A 24,979-nucleotide genomic window follows, 5' to 3' on the forward strand; every position below is an offset into this window, starting at 1 on the left:
ATAAGGCCAAGGAACTGTTGTACTTTTAGGGGCTGCAGACGTGACTTCTTAAAATTAATGATCCAACCTAGACCCTGAAGGCTGGATATTACCCTCCCTAATTGGGTGGTGCAGTGAGATTCCGAGTGCCCCACGATTAGTAGATCGTCTAGATAGGGGATCACGAGAATGTCTTGTTCGTGCAAATGAGCCATAACCTCCGCCATTATCTTTGTGAAGACCAGGGGTGCCACCACCACCCCGAAGGGAAGTGCCCTGTATTGAAAATGGCCTGGGGCGGGGCCTAGCTCTTGATGTGAGAAGTCGGATGGCTGTGCTTCTCTGCCACCATTAGCCTCAATTATCCTGCACAGAGCCCGAACCAGCTAATTCCTTTACCAGGATCAGATGTCTGAAGGTCCCAGGAGTCAGGGGTGAGCTTCTGCCAGACTCAGAGAGACAGACATGGGCCGCAAAAGGCAGAAAGATGTCGGAGCCTGCAGCAGTGCCTCAGTCCAAGATGGTGCTGAGAGAGAGGAGGAGGCGGGAAGAAGAAACACAGCCTTTGCACAGAGGCTGGAAGTCTCAGCCCGGCTGAACAGGTATGTGAAGGGCATAGAGACAGATGAAGAAGGAAATGGAGAGAGTGAGAAGCACAGAGATGAGGAGGAAGATGATGAGGAGATGCCTGTGCTGAATGCAGAGCTGGAGCAGGAGGAAGAGGGGGATGGTGACACTGTGCAGTTAGCTGAAAGTGCAGATGTAGCAGAGCCCACCCTGCGGGATGTATTCCAAGCTGTCTTATACTGCAAGACTGCCTTAACTGCTCTAACAAAGCAAGTGAATTGCTTGAAAGAAGAAATGGGAGGCATAAAAACATCTATGCAGAAAGTTACAGCCAGATTAACTGAGGTGGAGGACAGAGTTGGTGTAACAGAAGATCACTTAACCTCAGTGCAAAAGAAACAACAACAGCACACTCAAGAGGATCACGGTAGTAGCCAATAAAAATGATGACCTGGAGAACCGGTCACGTAGGAACAATTTGCGCATTGTGGGCATCCCTGAGAGAGCTGAGGGTGCTGACCCCACAACCTTTATTGAAACCTGGCTGCTGGACAAGTTTGGTGCTGATAACTTGTCGAGAGTGTTTGCGGTGGAGCGTGCCCATCGCGTACCCATGAGACCCCCAGTGTCAGGATATGGACCTCGCACGATGCTAGCCAGAATCCTGAATTGCAGAGACAGGGACACTATCTTAAGAAAGGCTGCAAAGTTGACAGATCTTAACCTGGAGGGCAAACGAATCGAAATATACCCGGATTACTCAGCCGAGGTGCAAAAGTTGCGACTGCGGTATGGCGAAGTGAAGAAACAGCTCCGCTCTTTGCATTTGAAATACTCTACAATTTATCCTGCTAAATTAAGAGTGGAAGCTTTTGGAAAGGTCATTTTTTTCCCGTCACCGGTTGAGGCTGCTTCGTGGTTGGAGCGCAACCGGAGCAAATTGAGAGAAGATAATGGCAATATGACCACATGACCCTGCTAGACTGATCACTGGACAGAGTTGTGGCGCTGCTTTACTCTGCGAAATAGGAGCGCAGAGGAGGGGGAGAACTCCCCACTGGGATCTATGTATTATGGTTAATTGTTTGACTAATGGTTCGGGACTATGCATACTGTTGACAATATGGCGGAGAGGCTGCCAATGATGGAGGAGGACACGACGCATGTTGAAGTGCGGAATACTGAGAAGTTGCTCAGGTTCTTTGAGCTCCCACTCTCACGTTGGGGAGAGAGTGACAAGTGCAAAAGGGGAAGGGTGGGGGGAGGGGAAGCGGAGAGGGATGGGGGGGGGGAGGTGGGTGGGGTGGATTTGTAGGGAGATGGGGGTTTTCATGCTGTTTGACCGGGTATGATTGGGACCACAATGTAATGATGTTACTTGATGATGGATTGTTCTTTCTAATGCACAATGAGTAACCGTACTGTTCGGATGTTAAGTTGGAATGTACGTGGTATATCTGATAAGGTTAAGAGGGCGGCTGTTCTGAATCATATCAAATCCTGTGAACCTATGATCGCGTGCTTGCAGGAGACACATCTCACTAGAGACACTATGCCCTGGTTGTCAAGAGCCTGGATGCTAAAGACATATCATTCTACTTATTCCTCGTACTCCAGGGGGGTGTCAGTCCTAATACACAAAAACACACATTATGAAGAGCTGGAAGTGCATGTAGACAGTGAAGGGCAGTATGTATGGATTGCTTGCAGATTGTTCGGACACAAAATGATTTTAGTGGCTTTATATATCCCTCCACCTTACTCTAAAAAGAAACTACAAGCAGTACTGGAACTGACGGGCAGATGGGGGGAGACTCCATTGTTGATTATGGGAGATGTTAATAACACTATGAATGATTTTTGGGATAAAGTACGACCGGCAGGTACGAAAGCTGGACAGGACAGGATGACTGCCTTTGGCAAGTATGTAGGGGAACTTGGGCTGGTAGATCTGTGGAGAGTACGAAATGAGGGTAAGAGGACTTTTTCATGTCATTCGGCAACACATGGAACACTGTCGAGGATAGACCTGGCTTTGGGGGATACCGCTATGGACGGGATGGTGGGGGAGGTGGAATACCTACAGAGGACTCTCTCGGATCATGGTCCTATGGTGGTCACGCTTCTGGTGAGATCTGCTCGGGGTCAGAGGGGAGGTTGGCGTCTACACCCGACGTGGCTTAAAGTGGTGGACATGGGTGGCATAACCAAAGAGCTAGAGCACTTCTTCCAAATGAACGAAGGGAGTACTGAGGCAACAACGGTATGGGATGCCATGAAGGCATTTATGAGGGGACTTTTTATAAGTGAGATTGCGAGGTGTAAGACCAAAACTAAATTGGCAGATCAACAAATAAAGGATGACCTGACAAGAGCGGAGGCAGACATGATTTTGGCGCCAACGAGTGAAGCTCACAATAGACTAAAATTGGCTCAGGAGGCAGTTGATAAACTGCACATGATGCAAGCTGAGAGGAAAAGGGCATTTCAGCAAGCTCAATTCTTTGAAGAAGGAGAGAGAGTAGGTCACTTGTTGGCGGTGATATCTGCGGCACAAAGGGAGTCTTCCAGGGTGTATAAACTGAGAGATCAAACAGGGGCGACTGACAGACACAAAGGACATACTGGAGGTCTTCAAGGCATATTACATGGCACTGTACACTTCGAGAGCACAGGACACAGAGGGGGATGTGGAGAAATTTTTGGAAGGCATTTCACTACCTAAATTGTCTGAGGAAGATAGGTTGAGGTTGGAAGAACCTGTGAGTGTGAAGGAGGTGGAATGTGCAATACTGTCTATGCCCAATAACAAATCACCGGGAGCTGATGGTCTACCTGGGGAGGTGTACAGGGAGTTAGTGGAACTGCTGGCTCCGAAATTGAAATCTGTGTTTGATGAGGCTTTAGTGACGGGGGCACTGCCGAGATCAATGGAGGAAGCAGTGATAGTGGTTCTGCCGAAGGAGGGAAAAGATCCCATGGATGCGGAGTCGTACAGGCCCATTTCGTTGTTGACAACGGATGTCAAAATACTCGCTAAGATCCTGGCCACCCGGCTCACCGGGGTTGCGCATACCATTATACACGAGGACCAGTCGGGCTTTATGCCTAACCGCTCCACGGCTGTTAACTTAAGAAGATTATTTCTTAATACGCAACTGCCTGCTGATAATGGTGGCAGGAGAATAGTGATGTCATTGGATGCTAGGAAAGCATTTGATAGCGTGGAATGGCAATACTTATGGAAAATCATGGAACTGATGGGATTCGGCCCCGCGTTCATGGCCTGGGTGAAGTTATTGTACTCATCCCCAAAGGCGGTAGTTATGGTGAATGGAGAACAGTCCGGGATGTTTGACTTGCATAGGGGCACAAGGCAGGGGTGTCCGCTGTCCCCGCTATTGTTCGCGGTGGCAGTGGAGCCCCTGGCGGCCAAGATTAGAGCTGAGAGGGGAGTGGTCGGATTTAAATTTGGGAAGCTGGAAGAAAAAATATCATTGTATGCCGACGACATCCTGTTGTTTTTGGAAAGTGCAGGAGAGACACTGGGGTGCGCGATGGATGTAATTAAACAATTTGGGAGCATTTCGGGACTGGAGATAAATTGGCACAAGTCTTATGTCATGGCTGTGGATAGAGCAATAGAAGCGGAGGAGATAGATGAGAGGGGGAAAAAACTCCAGCTAGTTTCACAGTTTAAATACCTAGGGATATGGGTAGCTCTTCCACTGTCCCGATTCACGGTTCTGAATTTGGTTCCTCTGCTAGAGAAATTTAAAGGGAAAATAGGTGCATGGTGCAAATTGGCTTTAACGGTAACGGGTAGAACTAACCTGATTAAGATGGTCCTTATGCCACAACTAATGTACGTTTTGCACAATTCGCCGATATGGCTACCAAAAAAACGGTTTCGGGGCATTGATTCTATCTTCAGATCCTTGATATGGGGCAAGAAGCAGGCACGGATTAAATTTGGAACTCTGCAAAAAGGAAAGGAAGAGGGAGGACTGGCCGCACCAAATCCATGGGTCTATTTCTTGGCAGTACAGGGCCAGCATGTCAGGGGATGGAGAGCTCGATTGTGGAGGAGCAGCTCACCGGGTGCTGGTACATGTGACGGGGAGACGCCCACTTATCCAGGGTCTAGAGGATGGTACCTTTAAGAAACTGGGAGCACCATATCCTACCATAGGCATGATTCAGAAGGTATGGGACACCATTAAAAGGATCAGAGGGGTGGATGAGCTGACTAGGTAGTCACCGATGTGGGACAATGAGCATCTGCCGGAACTTAATAAGCTGCGTCAAATGGGCAATTGGAAGGCGAAAGGAGTAAGATATGTGTGCCAGCTGCAGAGTGGAACGGACCTGAAGACCTTTGAGACATTGAGAGAGGAATTTGTTTTGCCTTCGGTATGGGGGTTTCAATACTATATGCTTCGACATGCTTGGAGGGCACAGTGTAGATTGGGAGCCATGACGGTTCAGGGCGACATTGTACTAGAATTTGTGTGTATGAAAGGAGGGACGAGGGGAGTTATATCGAGCATATATCATGATCTACTACACTCCTATTTGGGGGACAATCACCTCACTGCAAAGAGTAAATGGGAGAGGGAGGTGGGTACCCTCACAACAGAACAATGGGAGACTATTCTTGAATATGTCCCGAAGATCTCTCTAAGCGAGCAGGCACGGCTCTCCCAATTATATGTAATACATAGAACATACAAAACACCGCTGGTCCTATTCAAGGCGGGCTTGAGGGGAGACTCTAGCTGCCCTAGATGTGGCACAGACCAGGCCGGACTGTTACATATGTTATGGTCGTGTCCGCGGCTGGTGGCATACTGGCTGGTCGTTATCAACAAAATTGAGAGAGCTTATGCATGTACGCTCGACAGGAATCCAGTGCTGTGTGTTTTGGGGGAGGTGGATGGGATACCTGTCTCAGAACATTACAAAGTGGCAATAGCGAGGTTGCTGTATGTGGCACGCAAACTAATAGCACGAAAATGGAAGGATTCGGAACCCCCCACTAGGAGGGAATTTATTGCTCAGACACGTACGGTAATGCATTTAGAGGAAAGCATTTACAGGCGAAGGCATGGTGAAAGCACTTTCGAAAAAATATGGTCCGCCTGGATGGCGGTGATATGATTGCTAAGACTCTCAAGTATACCCGGCATAAGGAGTATTGGGGGAGGGGGGAGGGGGGGATGGCTTTGATTGTATTACTACAAGATATGTGAATTGTTACATGTATATTGATATCCACTGTTTATTGTTTAAAATCTTTTGAAACCCAAATAAAAATAACTGGTTTTAAAAAAAAAAAAAAGAAAATGGCCTATAACTCCGCCCACTGAAACAATCACCCTTAGGAATTGCTGATGATCTGCGTGTTTTGGGACATGATAATAGGCATCTTTAAGGTCTAAGACTACCATAAATCACCCACTGAACAGCAATTTAATTGCCGATTTCACAGACTCCATTTTGAAAGAGTGAATTTCAATTAATTTATTGAGGCTTCTGAGATTAATAATGGTGCGGAAGGAGCAGTCTGGCTTTTTAACTAGAAAGAGGGGGGAGTAGAACCCCTTACCTCTTTGTAGCTCAGGAACCTTCACCAAGACACCCTTCTGGAGAAGATCCTGGATCTCCACCTCCAACGCCTTCTGTTCTGTAGGTGAAGAACAGATGGGGGTTAGAAGGAACTTATCACAAGGAGCTTGCTGGAACTCAAACCTCAGTCCTGTTCTGATGATGCTCCGTATCCAAGGATTTTTTTGTCCTACATGACCAGGCTGGGTAGAAGGACAACAACCTCCCCCCCACCTGGTCCGGCAGTCATTTCGGATCGCTACGGTCCCAAGGGGTATTAAACATATACCCCCTACCTCTTCTCCTGGTGTCATATCTGGGTCTTTCTCTTGTTGTTCTCCTACGGTCAAACCACCTTCTGGAGGAGTCTCTTCTGTAAGGCGGTCTTCCCAGATAGGGAAAGCGTTTCTTGCTCTCGCCAGCTTTCTCTAAGAGTTCATCTAGCACTTTACCAAATAAGTAAACCCCTTCGCATGGGATACCACATAACTTTGATCTGGCCTGCATGTCACCCGGCCAACATTTGAGCCACAAGGCCCTACGGGCGGCATTGGAGAGGGCTGCGGATCTGGCTGCTAACTTCACAGAGTCTGCCGATGTGTCTGAGAGGAAGGCCGCCGCTCCCTGGGCTGTAGAGAGGGCGGAAAGAATGTCCTGTCTTGGGACCTTATCTCTAAGCTGCCCTTCCAACTGGTCCAACCATACCATTAAGGACCTGGCGGTGCACGTGGCAGCGATCGCTGGCCGTAGGGCTCCAGCTGATGTTTCCCAGGTTCCCTTGAGGAAAACATCCGCTTTCCTGTCCAGCAGGTCCTTTAAGCTACCAAGATCCTCAAATGGCAGGGACGTCTTTTTGCACGCTTTGGCTTTGTCCCATGAGGATGAAGCTGTTTCCATAAAATGGATACCTTCTTTTGAAGGCAGGAGGCAGGGAGCCTTTCCTCTCGGGCTTTTTCCACTCCCGTGTAATAAGGGCACTAACTTTGTCTACCACCGGGAAGGACCTATGATTTCGGTCCAATCCTCGGAACATCGAATCCTGTACTGACTTCTCTGTCGGCACCTCCTCAATCCCCATTGTGGTGTTTACTGCCTTTACTAGACGATTGACTTGTTCTAGTGGAAAACAGGAGTGGTTCTGGTTTCTGGTTTCAGATGATTTTGATGATGAATCTGATTTAAACTCCTGCGAGTCGCTATTGGAGACCAGCATGGGGGATTTAGGGGATTTCTCCCTGAACCCCGTGTCCGGAGATAGGGATCTAACCGAACCCCTAACCTCCTGCCTATCTCCCGTATACTGGAGGTAAAGTCAGCGGTCTCTTCTGTGACAAGGCGCTGTATACAGGGTCTACATAGCTTCCTTCCCTGACCATCCGGGAGGGGAACCCCGCATTCCGTACACTCTGTGCTTGCTCTTACCAGAGCACTTTTTCCCCTGGTAGAATGGAGAGAGGGAACATAAGGGGAACAAAAAAATCACCAAGGTGAACTTCCTCGTAGCTCACTTACCCTGGTTCATAGCAGAGCAGTACTGGGTTCTGTGGGGGGGTCCATCGGAGCCGCTGATCCTTTACGGCTTGTGGATTTTTCTGTATTCGCCTTCTGAGTAGACCTATGTTTCTCAGAGCGGCTGCTGCTGCTAGACCGCTGCTGGGGTCTTTCTGAAGGCTGAGGCTGCATCTGTGGATGCTCGTCCAGAGGCTCTGCCCGCTCCTGCGACGCCATTCTCCAACAACACAGGGCCAGAAGCGCATCGCAGCTGATCTGAGGCAGCTAAGTAGCCGGCCAACCCCCGGAACCGCCCCCTATGGGACTCACAGGTGTCCCTCATCCAGGCCTGCCGAGTACCCCCTGATGTCCGGCTCCTCCTCCCCTCACCAGACCGAGCCCGCGGCGGGGACCGGAAACCCCCGACCAGGCGCGAGCCCCGGCCGCCCAGCCTCCCCAGAGGCGCACACCCCTGACGTCAGTCGCGGCCCACGGCGCGACCAGGTCGCGTCACCGGTCCACGCCCGCGAGCCAGCGGCCCCCACCTCCGGCGGAAGCAGACGCCCCGGGCCGCTGCACCACCTGCACCAACAGTCCCCCTGCCATGCGGCGCTTCCAGTACTCCGGACAGACCGAGGCAGGGGACCCCCGGCTGCCTGAATCTGTCTGCCTGGCATGGGATTTCATCCGGACTCCTGAGAGGTATGTCTGAAGGGGTCCCCTGTCAGGGACAGGAAACCAACTGAGGCGGGAGAGAGGGCCGCCCTTTTTATGTCTGTAGGTTTCCTGTCCCCGAAGGGCGGATCCCCTCTCGTGGTGCCGTCATGGCGACTGAATAAATGTTTTTTTTTGTTATATTACAGGAGGCGAGGGATTGAATGGAATTGGCGTTAGGCAAGTATAACTGTTTCTTAAATTTAAGTAAAAATGCAAGTGTGTTTTGTTTTGATTTCAAATAAATGGACTTTATACTTACTGTGTCTTTATTTACAATACAGTTATAGGATTACTGATGAATAGGTGTCTTATAGACACCTTCTTATAGACACTTCTCCATTAGTAATCTGTGGGAATGATGTCACCAGACAATACAAAGGTCACATCAACTCCACAAATATTACCTCACTTGCCACCACTACAGGGCAAGTGGGAAGAGCTGGTCAAAGCACCAGAATAGGTGCATCTAACAGATGTGCCTATTCTGGCTGCTAATTTTAGATTGGAGGGGGCAATATCCATGGCGCCTTACAAGCCACCAACTGTCTGCTTTAGCAAGGCTGGTTGTCAAAAACTAAGGGGAAACCCAATGCCATTTTTTTTAAATTTATTTAAATAATTTTTAAAAAAACAGCGCGGGGACCCCTCTATTCTGAATAATTAGCCTTGCAGTCCACAGCTGTCAGTTTTGCCTGGCTTGTTAACAAAAACACAGGAAAACCCAAACCGGATATTTAATTTATTTATAGCACAGGCGGCAGGTGATGAATACTCATATCAGCTGCAACCTGCTCACTCTGTTATCAGTTGAATATAATTTTTAACATTCTCCCCTGCTGGCGATGATTGCCAGCAGAGCAGGGGAGAATGATGAAAGTGGTCTTCAGCATCAGGCAACTCAGATTTGTTGCTGAAACAGATAAAATATAATATTTTGGTTGCAGAAGAAGTATTTGTTTAAAGTGTAAATCAAGCCTAAAAGCGTTTTCTCGCAAGTAGGATATTTACCACTTATCTACAGAATAGGTGAGAAATGTCCAACTACAGTCAACCCCATTGCAGGAACTTTCACCAATCAGAAGAACAGGCATTGTTCATCCTCGCTGGCGTCAGGATTGAATGCAGCAGCATGGGCATGCATGCATGCTACAGTTCTATGCATTGTCTATAACCGCACCTTGAAAAAGTGCAGCGAAACGTGTGGTGGCGGGCTCGTGTCCAGCTTGGCATATTATAGGTAAGCAATACTTGTGGATGATTTGATATATCCCAGCTTATATTTATGCACATGCAAATGACACTGCTGGTTTAAGCTGGAGTCACACATAGCGACTTACCAGCGATCCCGACAACGATATCAACATGTCAGGATCGCTGGTAAGTCGCTATGTGATCGCTGGTGAGCTGTCAAACAGACAGCTTCACCAGCGATGCTGAGCGCCCAGCATCGCTGTGTTAGTTAGCGCTGATGCCATATCCCTGTAAAAAAAATAAAAATAAATAAATAATTAAAATAAAAAATATTGTTATTCTCACCTTCCGATGTCCCGCGCAGCCATCCTGCCTCTCTCCACGCTCCGGTCCCAGTAATCCTTTTCGAGAATGACCGCAAGAATGTCACGGTCTCGCAGCAGCGCGACGTCTCGCGGCCATTCGTGCAAAGGATCACTGGGGACCAGGAGCGTGGAGAGAGGTAGGATGGCTGCGCGGGACGTCGGAAGGTGAGAACAACAATTTTTTTTATTATTATTTTTTTACAGCTGATCGCTGGTCTCCCGCCTGTCACGCGCAGCGATGCGTGCTGGCCAGCGGGAGACCAGCGACGAAAAATATGTCCAGAGGTTTCTTGCAGCGATCCCGGCAGGGGGGCCGATCGCTGTCACACACAGCGATCTCGCTGATGAGATCGCTGTTGTGTCACAAAAGTTGTGACTCAGCAGCGATCTCGCTAGCGAGATTGCAATGTGTGACTCCCGCTTTAGTGTATTGTATACATTTAGTATGCGCATATTTCTGGTACTTTAGCACTTTGTGTTTCTGATAGGTGATCTTTGTAGCCATCGTTACCTGATCCTTGTATATATGTATTGTCATTCATTATATGTTTAATACATTTATATTTTTCTAAATAATTTAGGACGTTATACTCCTATGTGGTCTTACCTGTCTTAGTAGTGAGTGTACAGAATTTTTTATAAAGGCAGAAAAATGCCCAGAAACTTGGTGTATTGCTCATGTGTTATTTATGTGAAAACTCAAAGGGGGCCACTTGGTTTATAGTAACACACTGCTAAAGGAGGCTGTACAATAAGATCACTATGCTACAATGCACTCACCCCAGCAGAAGGCACCATAGACATGTTCTTGTGTATTTCATCTTCACTCAGATTTATTCCCATGTATTGAGAAAGCTCTGGGTACAGTTTTGGGTACAATCCTAGACAAAGCAAGGAAATATTAACTCAATAGTAATAGCACAACATAATCATTTATAGATAGCAACTGGCTTATAGCTATCCCGATCCAGTACTGTGCCTCCGCTTGGAGCCCTGTGTACTGCGCCAGTCTTGTGACAAGCAATAGCTGCTGATCGGTTTCAGGTCATGTGACATTGCTTATGTTATAAAACCAGAGGGGAACACACTGTTTGGAGTGGTGTCAATCAAGAAAGCATTTTTATTTTGCATCACACTGAAGCAATTAATGTGCTGGCCGCATTGAACAACCCCTTTAAGAAGCCACCACATGACAACTTCTAAGATACCACTATACCTTTTTGAACCTGGTTGATGTGCATGCACAGACCCTGGGAGCACAGTAGCTGGCCGACCACATAGAATGACTCCACTAACTGTGCCCGTATGCCAGTCAAGCCCCTCTCGACCCACCATGGCACTTACAGGACACCTGCACCAGCGACTGATATGCTGCTGGAATCGACTGGCCAGGCCCTGGTAAATCTGCTCATCTTCATACAGTAGTACCACTGATCCAAACGAAGGTTTCCCCATCACAGACAGTAAACCAACTGATGCATGGGAGACGCAATGCCTTTTATCCTGTAGGTTTCCTGTCCATGAAGGGCTGATCGCCTCTCCGGAAAAAGAATGTTCCATACATCTGAAATGGGGTGGATTCTTCAACATATGGGTTCATTTCTACAAGCCCCATTCAGATGGATGAAAGTCTGCTACATATTAACATGCCCTTCTGGGTGTGGGGGTAGATCACTGTGTAGCTTTGGCACCTTACTTCTACCCAATATCTCTAAAGGACGAGAAGTAATTCAAGCAAACAAAGTTAATTCTCCAGCTGTGATCGTACCTCCATACTGAGACGCAGATGACGGTGCTGCAGCCTCCGATAATATTGCTGGTGTCGCTGGATTTGTTGCAAACGCAGTCTGAGCCTGCAAAATAAGAAATACATATTGTAATAAACCTAGCAATTACGGTATCTATGAGCTTCATCTAAGGCTGTTCTGCAAATTTGGACAATACGACCGATCATGTACATCCTTGCTACCTCTCATAATAACATGGCGTCTTACTGGATTTAGATTTCACAACACCACACAGCATAGCACAAGGAAACACAAAATCGCATGTCTCAGAAATGCATCTCCACAACTACTCAGTGCGGGGGAGGGAGACATTTCCAGCTCACCAGCAATGGGAGATAGATGGAGACAAGTCAGCTGTGGAGCTAAAAACAGTCAATGTCCACTTATCTTTGGTAGGAGGAATACAGCTCCTCAGACAATGTCATACATTACTAATGTAATCCGTCCATTAAGAGTTAAAAAGGGTACTATAAACTATACTAATGGTCCACTTTACCAGTCCGAGGGGATTGCTGGCATACAAACATTCCCGTATTCACAAGGACACAATTATTCAGCCAGAACTTGGCTCCCATCCACTGCTCTCTATTTTCCCATTCCAGCACAGAAACTCCAGCCTTAACATGGCTCCTCATCTCAATGAAAAACCTTTAGTAATCCACTGTCCAGAGAGCTTTCACAGCAGAACGGTCCATCATTAACAGATGGGGTTTTGTCACAAGTACCAGCTGTGAATTATAGTAAGTCAGGGAAAAATTAACAATGGGCATGTAAAAGACAAGGAACCCAGCACATCAGCACTCTGTAAGGTCACTATAGACAGAGACTAACCTTAGCCATACAGTACTCATGTTTCACAGAAATCCCCTGCACGTGTCTCGCAGGGCTGTGGAGACAGAGTCGTGGCGTCGGAGCCTATTTTGGTTGAGTTGGAGTTATGGAAAATTGAGGAGCCGGAGTGTTTGGCTTACCGACTCCATAGCCTTGGGTACGAGGGAGTCAAAGTCGTGGAGTTGGAGCCATGGAAATTGAGGAGTTGGAGATTTGGCTTACCGACTCCACAGCCCTGCGTGTCTGGGGGTCTCCTTAGCAAAGATGAACCTGGGCTCAAGTCTGAGCTTTAGGGCTGAACCCCTCTCATTAAGGATAGGTCACACAAGGCCGGATAAAGCTGAATGTTACAACTACTAATCTATTATAAAGCACCATTGATTCCATGGGGCTGTACATGAGACGGGGTTACAACAAAATACAAATATTACTTACAGTAAACAAATTAACAATGACAGACTGTTATAGAGGGGAGATGACCCTGCCCTTGCGGGCTTACATTCTACAGGATTATGGGGTAGGAGACAGTAGGTTGGGGGTTGCAGTAGCTTCCGATGGTGTTGCAGACCGTAGGTCGGGGGCTACAGTAGCGCCGAAGGTTTTGAGGTGGCAGCGTGGTCATTACAGGTTGTAAGCTTTTTTAGAGATGGGTTTTCAGGTTCCGATTGAAAGATCCGAATGTGGTTGCTAGTCGGACGTGTTGGGGCACAAAATTCCAGAGGATGGGGGATATTCGGGATAAATCTTGGAGGCGATTGGGTGAGGAGCGAATAAGAGTGGAGGAGAGAAGGAGGTCTTGGGAGGACGAGAGATTAAGTGAGGGAAGATATTGGGAGATTAGTTCGGAAATATACGGAGGAGAAAGGTTATGGATGGCTTTGTAGGTCAGTGATAGGCTAGTTTCACACTAGCGTTTATGAGCGCAGCGACGGCCTGCGCACGGCCGCCGCTAAGCCCCGCCCCCTGCCGCGCCCCCGCCGGTAGCTCCGCTCACCGGCGCATGACGCTGCATGCGCCCTGCGTCCCCTATCTTTATCACAGGGGGCGCAGGCCGTGCGCAGTATGCGTTTGGCGGCGCATGCGCCTTTTTGACGGTGCGCCGACGCAACCAAACTGCAGCAGGTTGCTTTTGGCGCAGGTCGGCGCACCTTCAAAAGGACGCATGCGCCGCCAAACGCATACTGCGCACGGCCTGCGCCCCCTGTGATAAAGATAGGGGACGCAGGGCGCATGCAGCGTCATGCGCCGGTGGGCGGAGCTACCGGCGGGGCGCGGCAGGGGGTGGGGCTTAGCGGCAGCCGTGCGCAGGCCGTCGCTGCGCTCATAAACGCTAGTGTGAAACTAGCCTTAGTAGTTTAACCCCTTAGTGACCAGGCCAAAAATTTTTAAATCTGACCTGTGTCACTTTGTGGTAATAACTCTAGAATGCTTCAACAGATGTAATTGATTTTGAGACTGTTTTTTCGCGACACATTGTACTTTATGTTAACAGTAAATTTAAGTCAATATTTTCTGCGTTTATTTAAAAAAAAGTCAGAAATATGTAAAAAAAAAATAAATAAATCTAAAGATTAGCCATTTTAAAAATTTGAATAGATATCCCTTTAATCAAGACAGTTACACCATATAAAATAGTCATTAAATAACATTTACCACATGTCTGCTTCACATCAGCACCATTTTTAAAATATCCTTTTATTTTGTTAGGATGATAGAGGATTTAAAACTGTAGCAAAAAAATGTTCATTTTTTTCAAGGAAATTTACAAAGCTTACTTTTTTAGGAACCTATTCAGTTTTGAAGGGACTTTGGTGGACCTATATGTAGTAAAATCCACAAAAGTGAGATCACTTTAAAAACAGCACCCCTCAATGTATTAAAAACTGCTGTCGTGTAGTTTATTAATCCTTTCGGTGCTTTTCAGGAATTAATACAAAGTGGCATAACAGGAAGGAAAAATTTTATTTTTACCACCTAAATTTTTATAACATTTGAACAGGCTGCTATAGTTGGCAGACTCTAAAGCAGTTCTTTGGTTGTGAATTGCCATGGCAAACACCAGGACCACACATTCGTGGTCTCAGGATGCCGATGAGGTTAAATAAATCGGAGCCCCCACACTCTATTAACCATTTAGATGCTGTTGTCACTGGTTGGTGCCAACACCAATCAATGCTGATACACCAAGGTGTCAGCTATAGTATACAGCCAACAGCTGCTGCATTTTCACCAGTCAGAGGATGCTATTGTCTCATGCGAGGTCAGTAAAAAGACGTATTGATGGTCACTAAGGGTTTAAACTGGATCCGATGGGAAATTTGGAGCCAGTGAAGGGATTTGCAAAGAGGAGAAGCAGGAGTGTAGCAAGGAGAGAGATTAATTAGCCGGGCACCAGAGTTAAGGACGGACAGGAGGGGTGTGAGTGTTAGAAGGTAGGCCACAGAGGAGAATGTTGCAGTAGTCAAGGCAGGGGATGATTAGGGCATGCACAAGCATTTTGTTAGAGTGAGGGTTGACTAAAGGACAGATTCTGGAAATATTTTTGAGCTGGAGGCGACAGGAGGTGGCGAGAGCTTGGATGTGCCTTTTGAAGGACAGGGCAGAGTCAAGGGTTACTCCGAGGCAGCTGATTACCAGGACAGGGGAAAGCGTGATGTCATTTATTGTGATAGATCAGGTAGGGAAGATATGCAAGATGGAGGAAAGATGATTAGTTCAGATTTGTCCACACGGAGCTTGAAAAAGCGGGAGGAGGATATGGCTGATCGACACTTTGGGATTCTGGACAGCAGAGAGGTGACATCTGGGCCAGGGAGGTAGATCTGAGTGTCATCAGCATATAGATGGTACAGGAAGCCATAGGACGTTAGGAGTTGACCTAGGCCAAGGGTATAGGTTGAGAAGAGAAGGGGTCCTAGGATAGAGCCTTGAGGGACACCAACAGAGGGCGAGATGAGGAGGTAGTGTGGGAGTAGGAAGCACAAATTGTGCGGTTGGTAAGGTATGAGGAGATCCAGGATAGGGCAAGGTCTTTGACACCCAAGGAAGAGAGGATCTGTAGTAGGAGGCAGTGGTCAACTGTGTCGAAGGCAGAGGACAGGTCTAGAAGGAGGAGTATAGAGAATTGTCTGTTGCTTTCGCTGTAAGTCATTAGTAATTTTGGTCAGGGCAGTATCAGTGGAATGGTGGGGAAGTAGCCCCGATTGTAGGTTATCGAAGAGCGATTTAGATGCAAAGTGAGAGGAAAGTTCAGCGTGGATGAGCTGCTTAATGAGTTTTGAAGCAAATGGGAGCAAAGATAGCTGGACACAGCACTCGGGTCAAGGGATGGCTTTTTGAGGATAGGTGTGCTTGTGGCACGTTTGAAAGCAGAGGGGAAGGTACCAGAAGTTAGTGATACGTTGAAGAGATGGGTTAGGGATGGGACAAGTGTGGTTGTGAGGTTGGATAGGATGGGGTCAAGTGCACAAGAGGTGAGGTGTGATTTGGAGAGGAGATGAGCAAGCTCTCCTTCAGTGATTTTGGAGAGGGAAGTTATGGGGTTAGGGCATTGGTCTGGTATACAAAAGGGGATGTGGTGGTCGGACAACAAAGACTTGCCTTGTTTGGTCTATCTTATTTGAATGTTGTAATAGCTGAATGTTACCTACCTGAATAACCTTGTCGACCTTAAGATCCTCAAGTGATGGATACAAAGACATTTTGATCCTCCTATTGAAAGAGCAAAAAAATAAATAAAAAGCCATTATTACAAGTGGAATATTAACTATTAAGTATACAATCCAAAAACACGATTTAGGGTAAAGCACAATTAAATCATTCGCACTGTGCCCAAAAAGCACTCAGAAGTTGTCCCACAGAACCAATTCCACCCGTCTGCTCCACTGGGGCAATGGACAATATAAAGTGGGGGATTCCACTGTGGACCCACTGCCCCATGAAGTCTGTGGTTCTTCCACTCATGCCATACAACTTTTGTGCTGCTGTGCAGGATTCTTCACAATCTGATAAAAAGACCCTTGGGATGAAGTCAAAGCTTGACTGAGGCTCAATAAACTTCACGGTAAACCCATTATGACTGTACATAATGGAGATGTAATACAGCTGTGTGCACAAGGCTTCAGGGGGTAATCCAGTCAGGAGATATTACCTACAGATCATCTATACAAGATCGCTGGGGGGGGTCACAATCCCTCACCAATTAGTAGCTGTATTGAATAGGATGTTCTCTGGGGCACCCAGCAGTGACTGCTACACATTGAATAAAGCTGCACAGTGCAGATCAGAACAATGTTTACATCCAGCTGATCATAGTGGTGTCTGGTGTTGGACTCCCAATGACATATCCCAAGAATTAGTCATCAAAATTTTCCTTCTGGCAAAGAATCAATTTAAGCTTGCCAGACACAAAAGACAACCTTCAGTCGTACGTTTATATAGCCAATAACGCTCTCCCTGACCCACCCAACCGCCAATCCCCACGTTAAATGGGGAGAGGCACGGAAGCAGCTGGGCAGCGGATTATCTTAAAAGAAGAACAGTCATTTCAAGTTCAACTGCCGACCCTTCTCTCTCCCCCAACATCATCTGCCGGGAAGCCCCCGATGAGTGAACGTGCACGGATATCGTCACATTCAAGCATGCTCGGGTGTTATCTGAGCGTGCTCGTATATTATGTTAGAGTTAGTGCGGCTGCATGCTTTGCAGCTGTTACACAGCCTCAGCACATGTGAGGACTGCCTAACCAACAGCCAATCCCCACGTGTTGAGGCTAACAGCTGCAAATCATATAGCCGCATGGACTCGAACATACGCCTCCTCATCACTGTCCCAAACATAGATGGAAAACCGGTCCCCAAGAAACCAGCAGGTTCATCCAATGTATATAGAGGCTTTTTGATTGAGTTGTAAATGAGCTGTAAACACAGAATAATATGGCGAATCTTGAAACCACAGGTTTGGGAATAGATGTCTCACATTTACTGGTTGTTAGACCAATGACCATTTCAACAAGGACTCACATGGAGTTTTGTTCCTGAAGACTTAGAGAAGAAAAATAAAATGCATAAAACTACAAAGAGTGATTCTGAAACTAGAAATATGAAGATAAATGTGTAACTCTTTACCTACCATATACCAAGCTATGTAATATTAAAACCAGAATAATGGAGAACAAAAGACTAATCCTGTCATAAGGTTCTCGTGAGATCAGAAGATCGCAGGCAAATGACAGTCATATGATGTCCAGTAACACTCCTGCATATTACATCATAACCATTAACCAAAGTGGGAAATTTCCACAAGTTCTAGGAAAGTAGTAAAAGTGAACGCCTCTATTCACTGCTATGGCTGAAGTATTAGTCTTATGTGCCAAAGAGAATACAAAGGTCACCAATAGGAATGTTATTAAAAGGAGGTAACCAAGAAGGATGTAAGGGATAATAAACACACCCATCAGATCCATCATCTGGGCCAGGAGGGAGAACGTGCAAGGAGGATGACCTCCAATGTCAGAGCTGAGGCTCCCGGTACATGGTGAACGCAGCCAGAGACCAGAAGGAATAGAGAAAGCTGCAGCCAATCAGCCACTGAGGAGTTCCTGCAACAGACACATGACAATGTCACATGACCACTGGAAGACCACACCGACATCGAAGGAGCAGACAGGGGCTACTAAGAAGTTGTCGTCCAGTGGTGGACAACCCCTTTAATAAGGACAATTCCTAAAATTCACAATCCACATGGTCATAACTAAACAATGCAATAGGTGTGGCTTCACCCGTGCAAAAGACCTGAGATAACCTCTATATGTAGACTTGCTTTTCAACCCAATTCACACAAGAATCAGGGCAGTTAAATGGTCTAGAAGGTTATAGATCGACATCATCTGCAGCGCTGTACAGAAGTGATCACCATTCACATCAGTTCTTGTCCCCACTGGAGGTTACATACTACATATGAAGCCCATTAGCCCCCCAGTACAGTATATTTTAGTAGTGTCAGAGGAAAAAAAAAGCACACAGGGGGTGACTACTGCACACTGTTCATGTGTATAGGCTGTGGGAAGCATCAGCTTTTGACTGAGCGCCCTGAGGTTACTTATTATTACACCTTTAGGCCTCAGACGGCTGTATAACTAAGATGACAGTCACAACGCAGTGCCCAGACTGGCCACTGGCTCTCCTGACCCCCAAGAATGACAGCTGCATAGAAATACATGAAACCGTCAAGCTCCAGTCAAGAGAGCCACTGGCCATTGTGATCATCCATGTTGTATGGCCATCTGACGTCTGGTTATTGATCCCGCAGTCACACAACTGAAAATGATGATGAATTTCTTAGGGTAGGTGTATATGTTGCGGTTTCCTGTGGGTATTTTTCCGCGCAGAATCTGTAGGTAAAATGACCTGCGTTTTACCTGCGGATTTGGCATGCGTTTTTACACCTGCGGATTCCTATAATGGAATAGGTGTAAAAACACTGCGGAATCCGCACAAAGAATTGAAAAGCTGCGGAACAAACTGCTGCGTTTCCGCGTGAAATTTTGCACAGCAGTTTTTGTTTTACATGGTACTGTACACCGCATGAGAATATGCTGCAGATCCACACACAACATGCGCACATACCCTTACAGATCAGGAGCCTGAACCAGATCATACAAGAGTAAACACGAGCAGTGAAACGAAACTGCCATATATCCTGAACTCACAGCGATTCAGCAGAAATGAGGCATCAATGTAAAATGTCTAACGGGCCTCAATTATCTCTATGTATCATACTATACACACACAGTAATACATACTTGGTTTTTTGAAAATAATCAATGTATACGTAGCAGCAAATGCCAGACATATCCTTAGGGTCCCATGCACCTTCTGGGATACTCTGGGCTAGTATGTGTCAGTATAACTTTCCTATATGGACAGGTATATACACACTCGTACAAGCAGTAGGCCTTAGAGGTATACATAGGGGGTATCCAACAGCATTTGTAAACTCCAACCTTAAAGAGGTTAGTCAACTTTAATTTAAAGTGATACTCTGGGGAGATAAGGTTTGGCGCTCTCCTTGCCCAATACACATTATCTTTATATCCCTTATAATTCTTTGTGACAGGAGCTGCTCCTCACTGCTCCCGTCTTGGACAATACGGGCCCCGTCACACATAGCGACTCACCAGCGATCCCGACAACAATATGAACTTTTCAGGATCGCTGGTGTGTCGCTACATGATCACTGGTGAGCTGCCAAACAGGCAGATCTCACCAGTGATCAGCACCAGCGACGACGAGCGCGCACGTCGCTGTGTACCTTAGATACCAGGGTGATGGTGCAGGGAGCTTGTATCCAAGGTAAACAGCAGGTTTCTAAGCGTCGCGCGGTCCTTAGAAACCCGCTGTTAACCTTGGTTACCAGCTCCCTGCACAGCGCGTCAACGCCGCTCATGCAAATCTGGCAAATTCGCGCAGCACATTCCTGCAGCATCACTGCGCCTCTGAAGCCAGGTGTACACTTCCCGGCTTCAGAGGCGCACTGTGTATGACCGGAAGTCATGTTCTGAACTCCCAGACATATGAAGTGCGCCTCTGAAGCCGGGAAACGTACACCTGCCTTCAGAGGCGCAGTGACGCTGTCAGAGTGAGCAGCGCGTCTGCGCAGATTTGCATGAGCGGAGATGACGCCGCTCATGCAAATTATGTTATCACAACCACAGTGGCGTGATAACATGGAAAGAGGGCTGATAAGTTTGAGACAACGAATGCCCCAACAAGTCAAAGCCCTCATTAATATAGGAAAACCGGAGGTTATACATGCTTTTTTAAAGCATTTACTTAACTGAATTATGTTATACAGAGCTGGTTAGTGAGGGAGTTTAATCACAAATAGCTGAACGACAATGGATTGGCGGGCATAAAGTCCCAGACAGGAGGGGAGAGCAGTGTTAGGCCACGTTCACATGTTCAGTATTTGTAAGCCAAAACTAGGAGTGGACTAATCAGAGGAAGATTATAATAGAAACACGTCACCACTTCTGCATTTTTCACCCACTCCTTGTTTTGGCTTACAAATACTGATTTAAGATATTGACCAAGCAAGGAAAGTGTAAATTTGGCCTTATAAACACAATAGAAGTGCCCTGGGCAACTCATCTTTAGTGTTATGAGGGCAGGAGCAGTACAAAAATGTTTTATCTCCCCAAAGTACCACTTTAAGATGTGCCAAAAAAAATAATAAAAGAAAAGCAAGCTCCTACTTATCTCCTGTACCTTGACCACTCATTCATTCCATTAGTCTGATGACTGCTGCAGCCAATCCGTGGCTGCAGAGACAAGATCAGCATGTACAGCTGGAATAGCACCGCTTTGTACACTGAAGCGATTGTTGTCAAATACTGCAGCTCAGCTCCTACTGCACCGAACTGGAGCAGAGCTTCAGGACCCAAAAATGACAACCGCAAGGTGTAAGTAGCTGTGCTGTTTCGGCTCCGTACACGACAATCTGATTACAACACAGGCAGTATGACTGAGGGACAGGCTTCCTAATTGTGTGGTCCAAGCAGTATGAATCTCTGACTTGCTTCTGATAATGTTATTAAATAATGAGCTATATATATATATATATATATATATATATATATATATATATATATATATATATATATATATATATATATATATATATATACACACACATATTAGATTATGGCCCGATGCTATCGCATCGGGAGGATGCGATAGCATCACACCTCTTGCCATGATAACCCTCAACACACACACACCTCTCACCTTTCACCATCTCCACTCACTCTTTCACTCCACATACGACCCCTTCTCTCACTCCGTCTCTCATACTCACGCCGTCATCGCCGCTGCTCCACGATCCCCGACATCATCTTCCGCCGGCGCCATCCTGGATCCAGACGTTGTCCACGCCGGCTACATGTTCTTGCGGCGACGCCATCTTGAGTATCGTGAAATCCCGCGATAGTCAAGATAGCGTCGCCGGAAGAACATGTCGCCGGCGTGGACGACGTCGGGATCCAAAATGGCGTCAGCGAAATCTCGCGAGTTTTCGCCGACGCCATTTTGGATCCCGACGTCGTCCTCGCCGGCGACATGTTCTTGCGGCGACGCCATCTTGACTATCGCGGGATTTCGCCGATCCAAAATGGCGTCGCCGGCGTGGACGACATCGGGATCCAAAATGGCATCGGCGTAATCTCGCGAGATTTCGCCGACGCCATCTTTTTGGATCCCGAGACGTCCACACCAGCGACATGTTCTTGCGGCGACACCATCTTGAATCTCGCGGGATTTCACGAAATCCAAGATGGCGTCGCCGCAAGAACATGTCGGCGGCCTGGAGAACGTCTGGATCCAGGATCGCGGCGGCGGCGGAAGATGTCGGGGCAGCGACGATGACGGTGTGAGTATGAGAAACGGAGTGAGAGAAAGGAACGTATGTGGAGTGAAAGTGTGAGTGGACGTGAGTGGAGGTGAAAGGTGAGAGGAGTGTGTGTTGAGGGTTAACATGTGCGTGTGTGTGGTGACGTCACCGGTTACAACTGGACGGAAGTTGTTACAACCGGAAGCTGCTTAGGGCATTTATTATTATAGATGATGAGGAAGAAGCCATCTGTTGTTGGCGGTGATGGCGTGTAGAGGCTTCTTCAGCCAATGTAATAGATTTAGAGTTATGGGATTCGTGTGTGAGACGACGGCGTTTATAAGCCTTAATCTTGTCAAGTCGATGCTGTTTTTCCTCAGGAGTCTCATTAGCACGGCGTTGTTTTTGTCGTAGTGCTAAAGCTGCTTTCCTTTCACTGGCATTGGCATACTGTGCATCAGTATTGAATGGTGGTATTGATAGGGCAGAAACAGATTGCTGATTAGTTATGTCAGTGAACGGCATATGGGATGAAGTGTAGCAGTAAATTGTTCCACATGCTGATGTGGAAGCATCCTGTTGTGAGTCTAATAATAATGATGAGGAAGAGGCAGTCTGTTGTCGGCGGTGACGGCATGCAGAGGCTTCTTCAGCCAATCTTATGGATTTAGAGTTAGGGGATTCGTGTGTGAGGCGACGGCGTTTATAAGCCTTAATCTTCTCAAGGCGATGGTGTTTTTCCTCAGGAGTCTCATTAGCACGGCGTTGTTTTTGTCATAGTGCTAAAGCTGCTTTCCTTTCACTGGCATTGGCATACTTTTTGTTATGACTCATGTTGGCACAGGTAAAGGAGTCTATTTGGCAGTTATCTGGCAGTGAAGAAGGCGTCCTGGAGTATTGTAGAGTAAACAGATACTAATTGACCCTGTAATTGCCCAGCAGTAGTTATGAAGTGGTAGTGGCAAATTGGCCCTGTAGTTAGACACCGGCAGAGGAGCAAGGCAGCAGTAGTTATGGCGGTAGAGGCAAATTGGCCCTGTAATTAGACACCGGCAGAGGAGCAAGGCAGCAGTAGTTATGGCGGTAGAGGCAAAATTGGCCCTGTAATTAGACACAGGCAGTGAACAGTCAGAGGAGCAAGGCAGCAGTAGTTATGGCGGTAGAGGCAAATTGGCCCTGTAATTAGACACCGGCAGAGGAGCAAGGCAGCAGTAGTTATGGCGGTAGAGGCAAATTGGCCCTGTAATTAGACACCGGCAGAGGAGCAAGGCAGCAGTAGTTATGGCGGTAGAGGCAAATTGGCCCTGTAATTAGACACCGGCAGAGGAGCAAGGCAGCAGTAGTTATGGCGGTAGAGGCAAATTGGCCCTGTAATTAGACACCGGCAGAGGAGCAAGGCAGCAGTAGTTATGGCGGTAGAGGCAAATTGGCCCTGTAATTAGACACCGGCAGAGGAGCAAGGCAGCAGTAGTTATGGCGGTAGAGGCAAATTAGCCCTGTAATTAGACACCGGCAGAGGAGCAAGGCAGCAGTAGTTATGGCGGTAGAGGCAAATTAGCCCTGTAATTAGACACCGGCAGAGTAGCAAGGTAGCAATAGTTATGGCAGTATAGGCAAATTGGCCCTGTAATTAGACACCGGCAGTAAACAGGCATAGGACCAAGGCAGCAGTAGTTATGGTGGTACAGGCAATGCCAAGCGTCCGCACAGCAAGTCGGCGTGAGGTAAATGACGCAATTTCACGAATGCAAGATGGCGTCGGCGAAATCTCGCGAGATTTCGCCGTCGTTAAGGCTGTGTGCACACGCTGCGGATTAGGTGCGGATTCATCCGCGCGGATTTTGTAAAATCCGCAGGCGAAACCGCAGGTCAAAAGACCTGCGGTTTTACCTGCGGATTGCTCTGCGGTTTTGCCCTGCGGTTTTTCATCTCCTCAATAGAGGAGATGGCAAACCGCAGGAGAATCCGCAGAAAGAATTGACATGTCCCATAGGGAATCATGGTACTGTACACCGCAGCAAAAACTGCTGCGGGTCCGCAGCGGCCAAAACCGCTGCGGAACCGCAGCAAAATCCGCAGCGTGTGCACACAGCCTCACACCTCTTGCCATGTTAACCCTCAACACACCACACACTCCTCTCACCTTTCACCTCCACTCATGTCCACTCACTCTTTCACTCCACATACGTTCCTTTCTCTCACTCCGTTTCTCATACTCACACCGTCATCGTCGCTGCCCCGACATCTTCCTCCGCCGCCGCGATCCAGACGTTCTCCAGGCCGCCGACATGTTCTTGCGGGACGCCATCTTGGATTTCGTGAAGTCCCCCGATATTCAAGATGGCGTCGCCGCAACAACATGTCGCTGGCATGGGCGACATCGGGATCCAAAATGGCGTCGGCGTAATCTCGCGAGATTTCGCCGACGCCATCTTTTTGGATCCCGATGTCGGCGGCCTGGAGAACGTCTGGATCCTGGATCGCGGCGGCGGAGGAAGCTGGTTAGGGTATATATATATATATATATATATATATATATATATATATATATATATATATATATATATATATATATATATATATATATAAAAAAACACACGGGTTTGTGAAACATTTGCACAGTGGCACCCACCACTACTTGGCTGCATAATACCTGAACATATTCCTGTATGACTCTTTTGGACACAATTCCAGTTTTTGGACAACAAACTGTAGGCGCTGCGAGGGAGTCGGACAAGGGCTGTGTACTGCTCCGCAGCAGTAAGCCAGCTGAGGACATGGAACAGACTGCGGTCATCACAACTGCATCAGATTTAGGCCTCATACCCATTGGCGATTAAAAAACAGTCCGATTTCTGGACTGGAAAAAAGGGTGGAGAGTTATGCCAGTGTCATGCGATTTCTATGCAATTTTTTATTTTTCCATCCGTTTTTTTTTTCCCCAGCCACTCTTTTTCTACAGTCATTTACAGTGTTCTATACCACAGAATGGTGATGTAATCCGTTAAAAACGGATGGAAAACTGATGGTCCTTTTTTTTTTTTTTTTTTTCTTTTT

The 24,979-nt window shown here is 47.2% G+C and overlaps 1 protein-coding gene across 2 annotated transcripts in view; it reads right to left on the minus strand.

Moving 5' to 3' along the window:
• Positions 1-24,979, minus strand: part of SDCBP (syndecan binding protein) — a 43,860-nt gene that overhangs the window by 14,611 nt on the left and 4,270 nt on the right. For both annotated transcript variants that reach the window (XM_073583957.1, XM_073583958.1), the window contains exons 2-4: positions 16,186-16,246; positions 11,686-11,770; positions 10,698-10,798 (exon numbers count right to left, since the gene is read on the minus strand). In XM_073583957.1, the coding sequence (XP_073440058.1) occupies positions 10,698-10,798; positions 11,686-11,770; positions 16,186-16,236 (237 nt within the window). In that variant the 5' untranslated portion in view covers positions 16,237-16,246. The remainder of the gene's footprint in view (positions 1-10,697; positions 10,799-11,685; positions 11,771-16,185; positions 16,247-24,979) is intronic.

Source organism: Dendrobates tinctorius, unplaced genomic scaffold, assembly GCF_039654945.1.
Source record: "Dendrobates tinctorius isolate UK_male_01 unplaced genomic scaffold, ASM3965494v1 ptg000082l, whole genome shotgun sequence".
Lineage (NCBI taxonomy): Eukaryota > Metazoa > Chordata > Amphibia > Anura > Dendrobatidae > Dendrobates > Dendrobates tinctorius.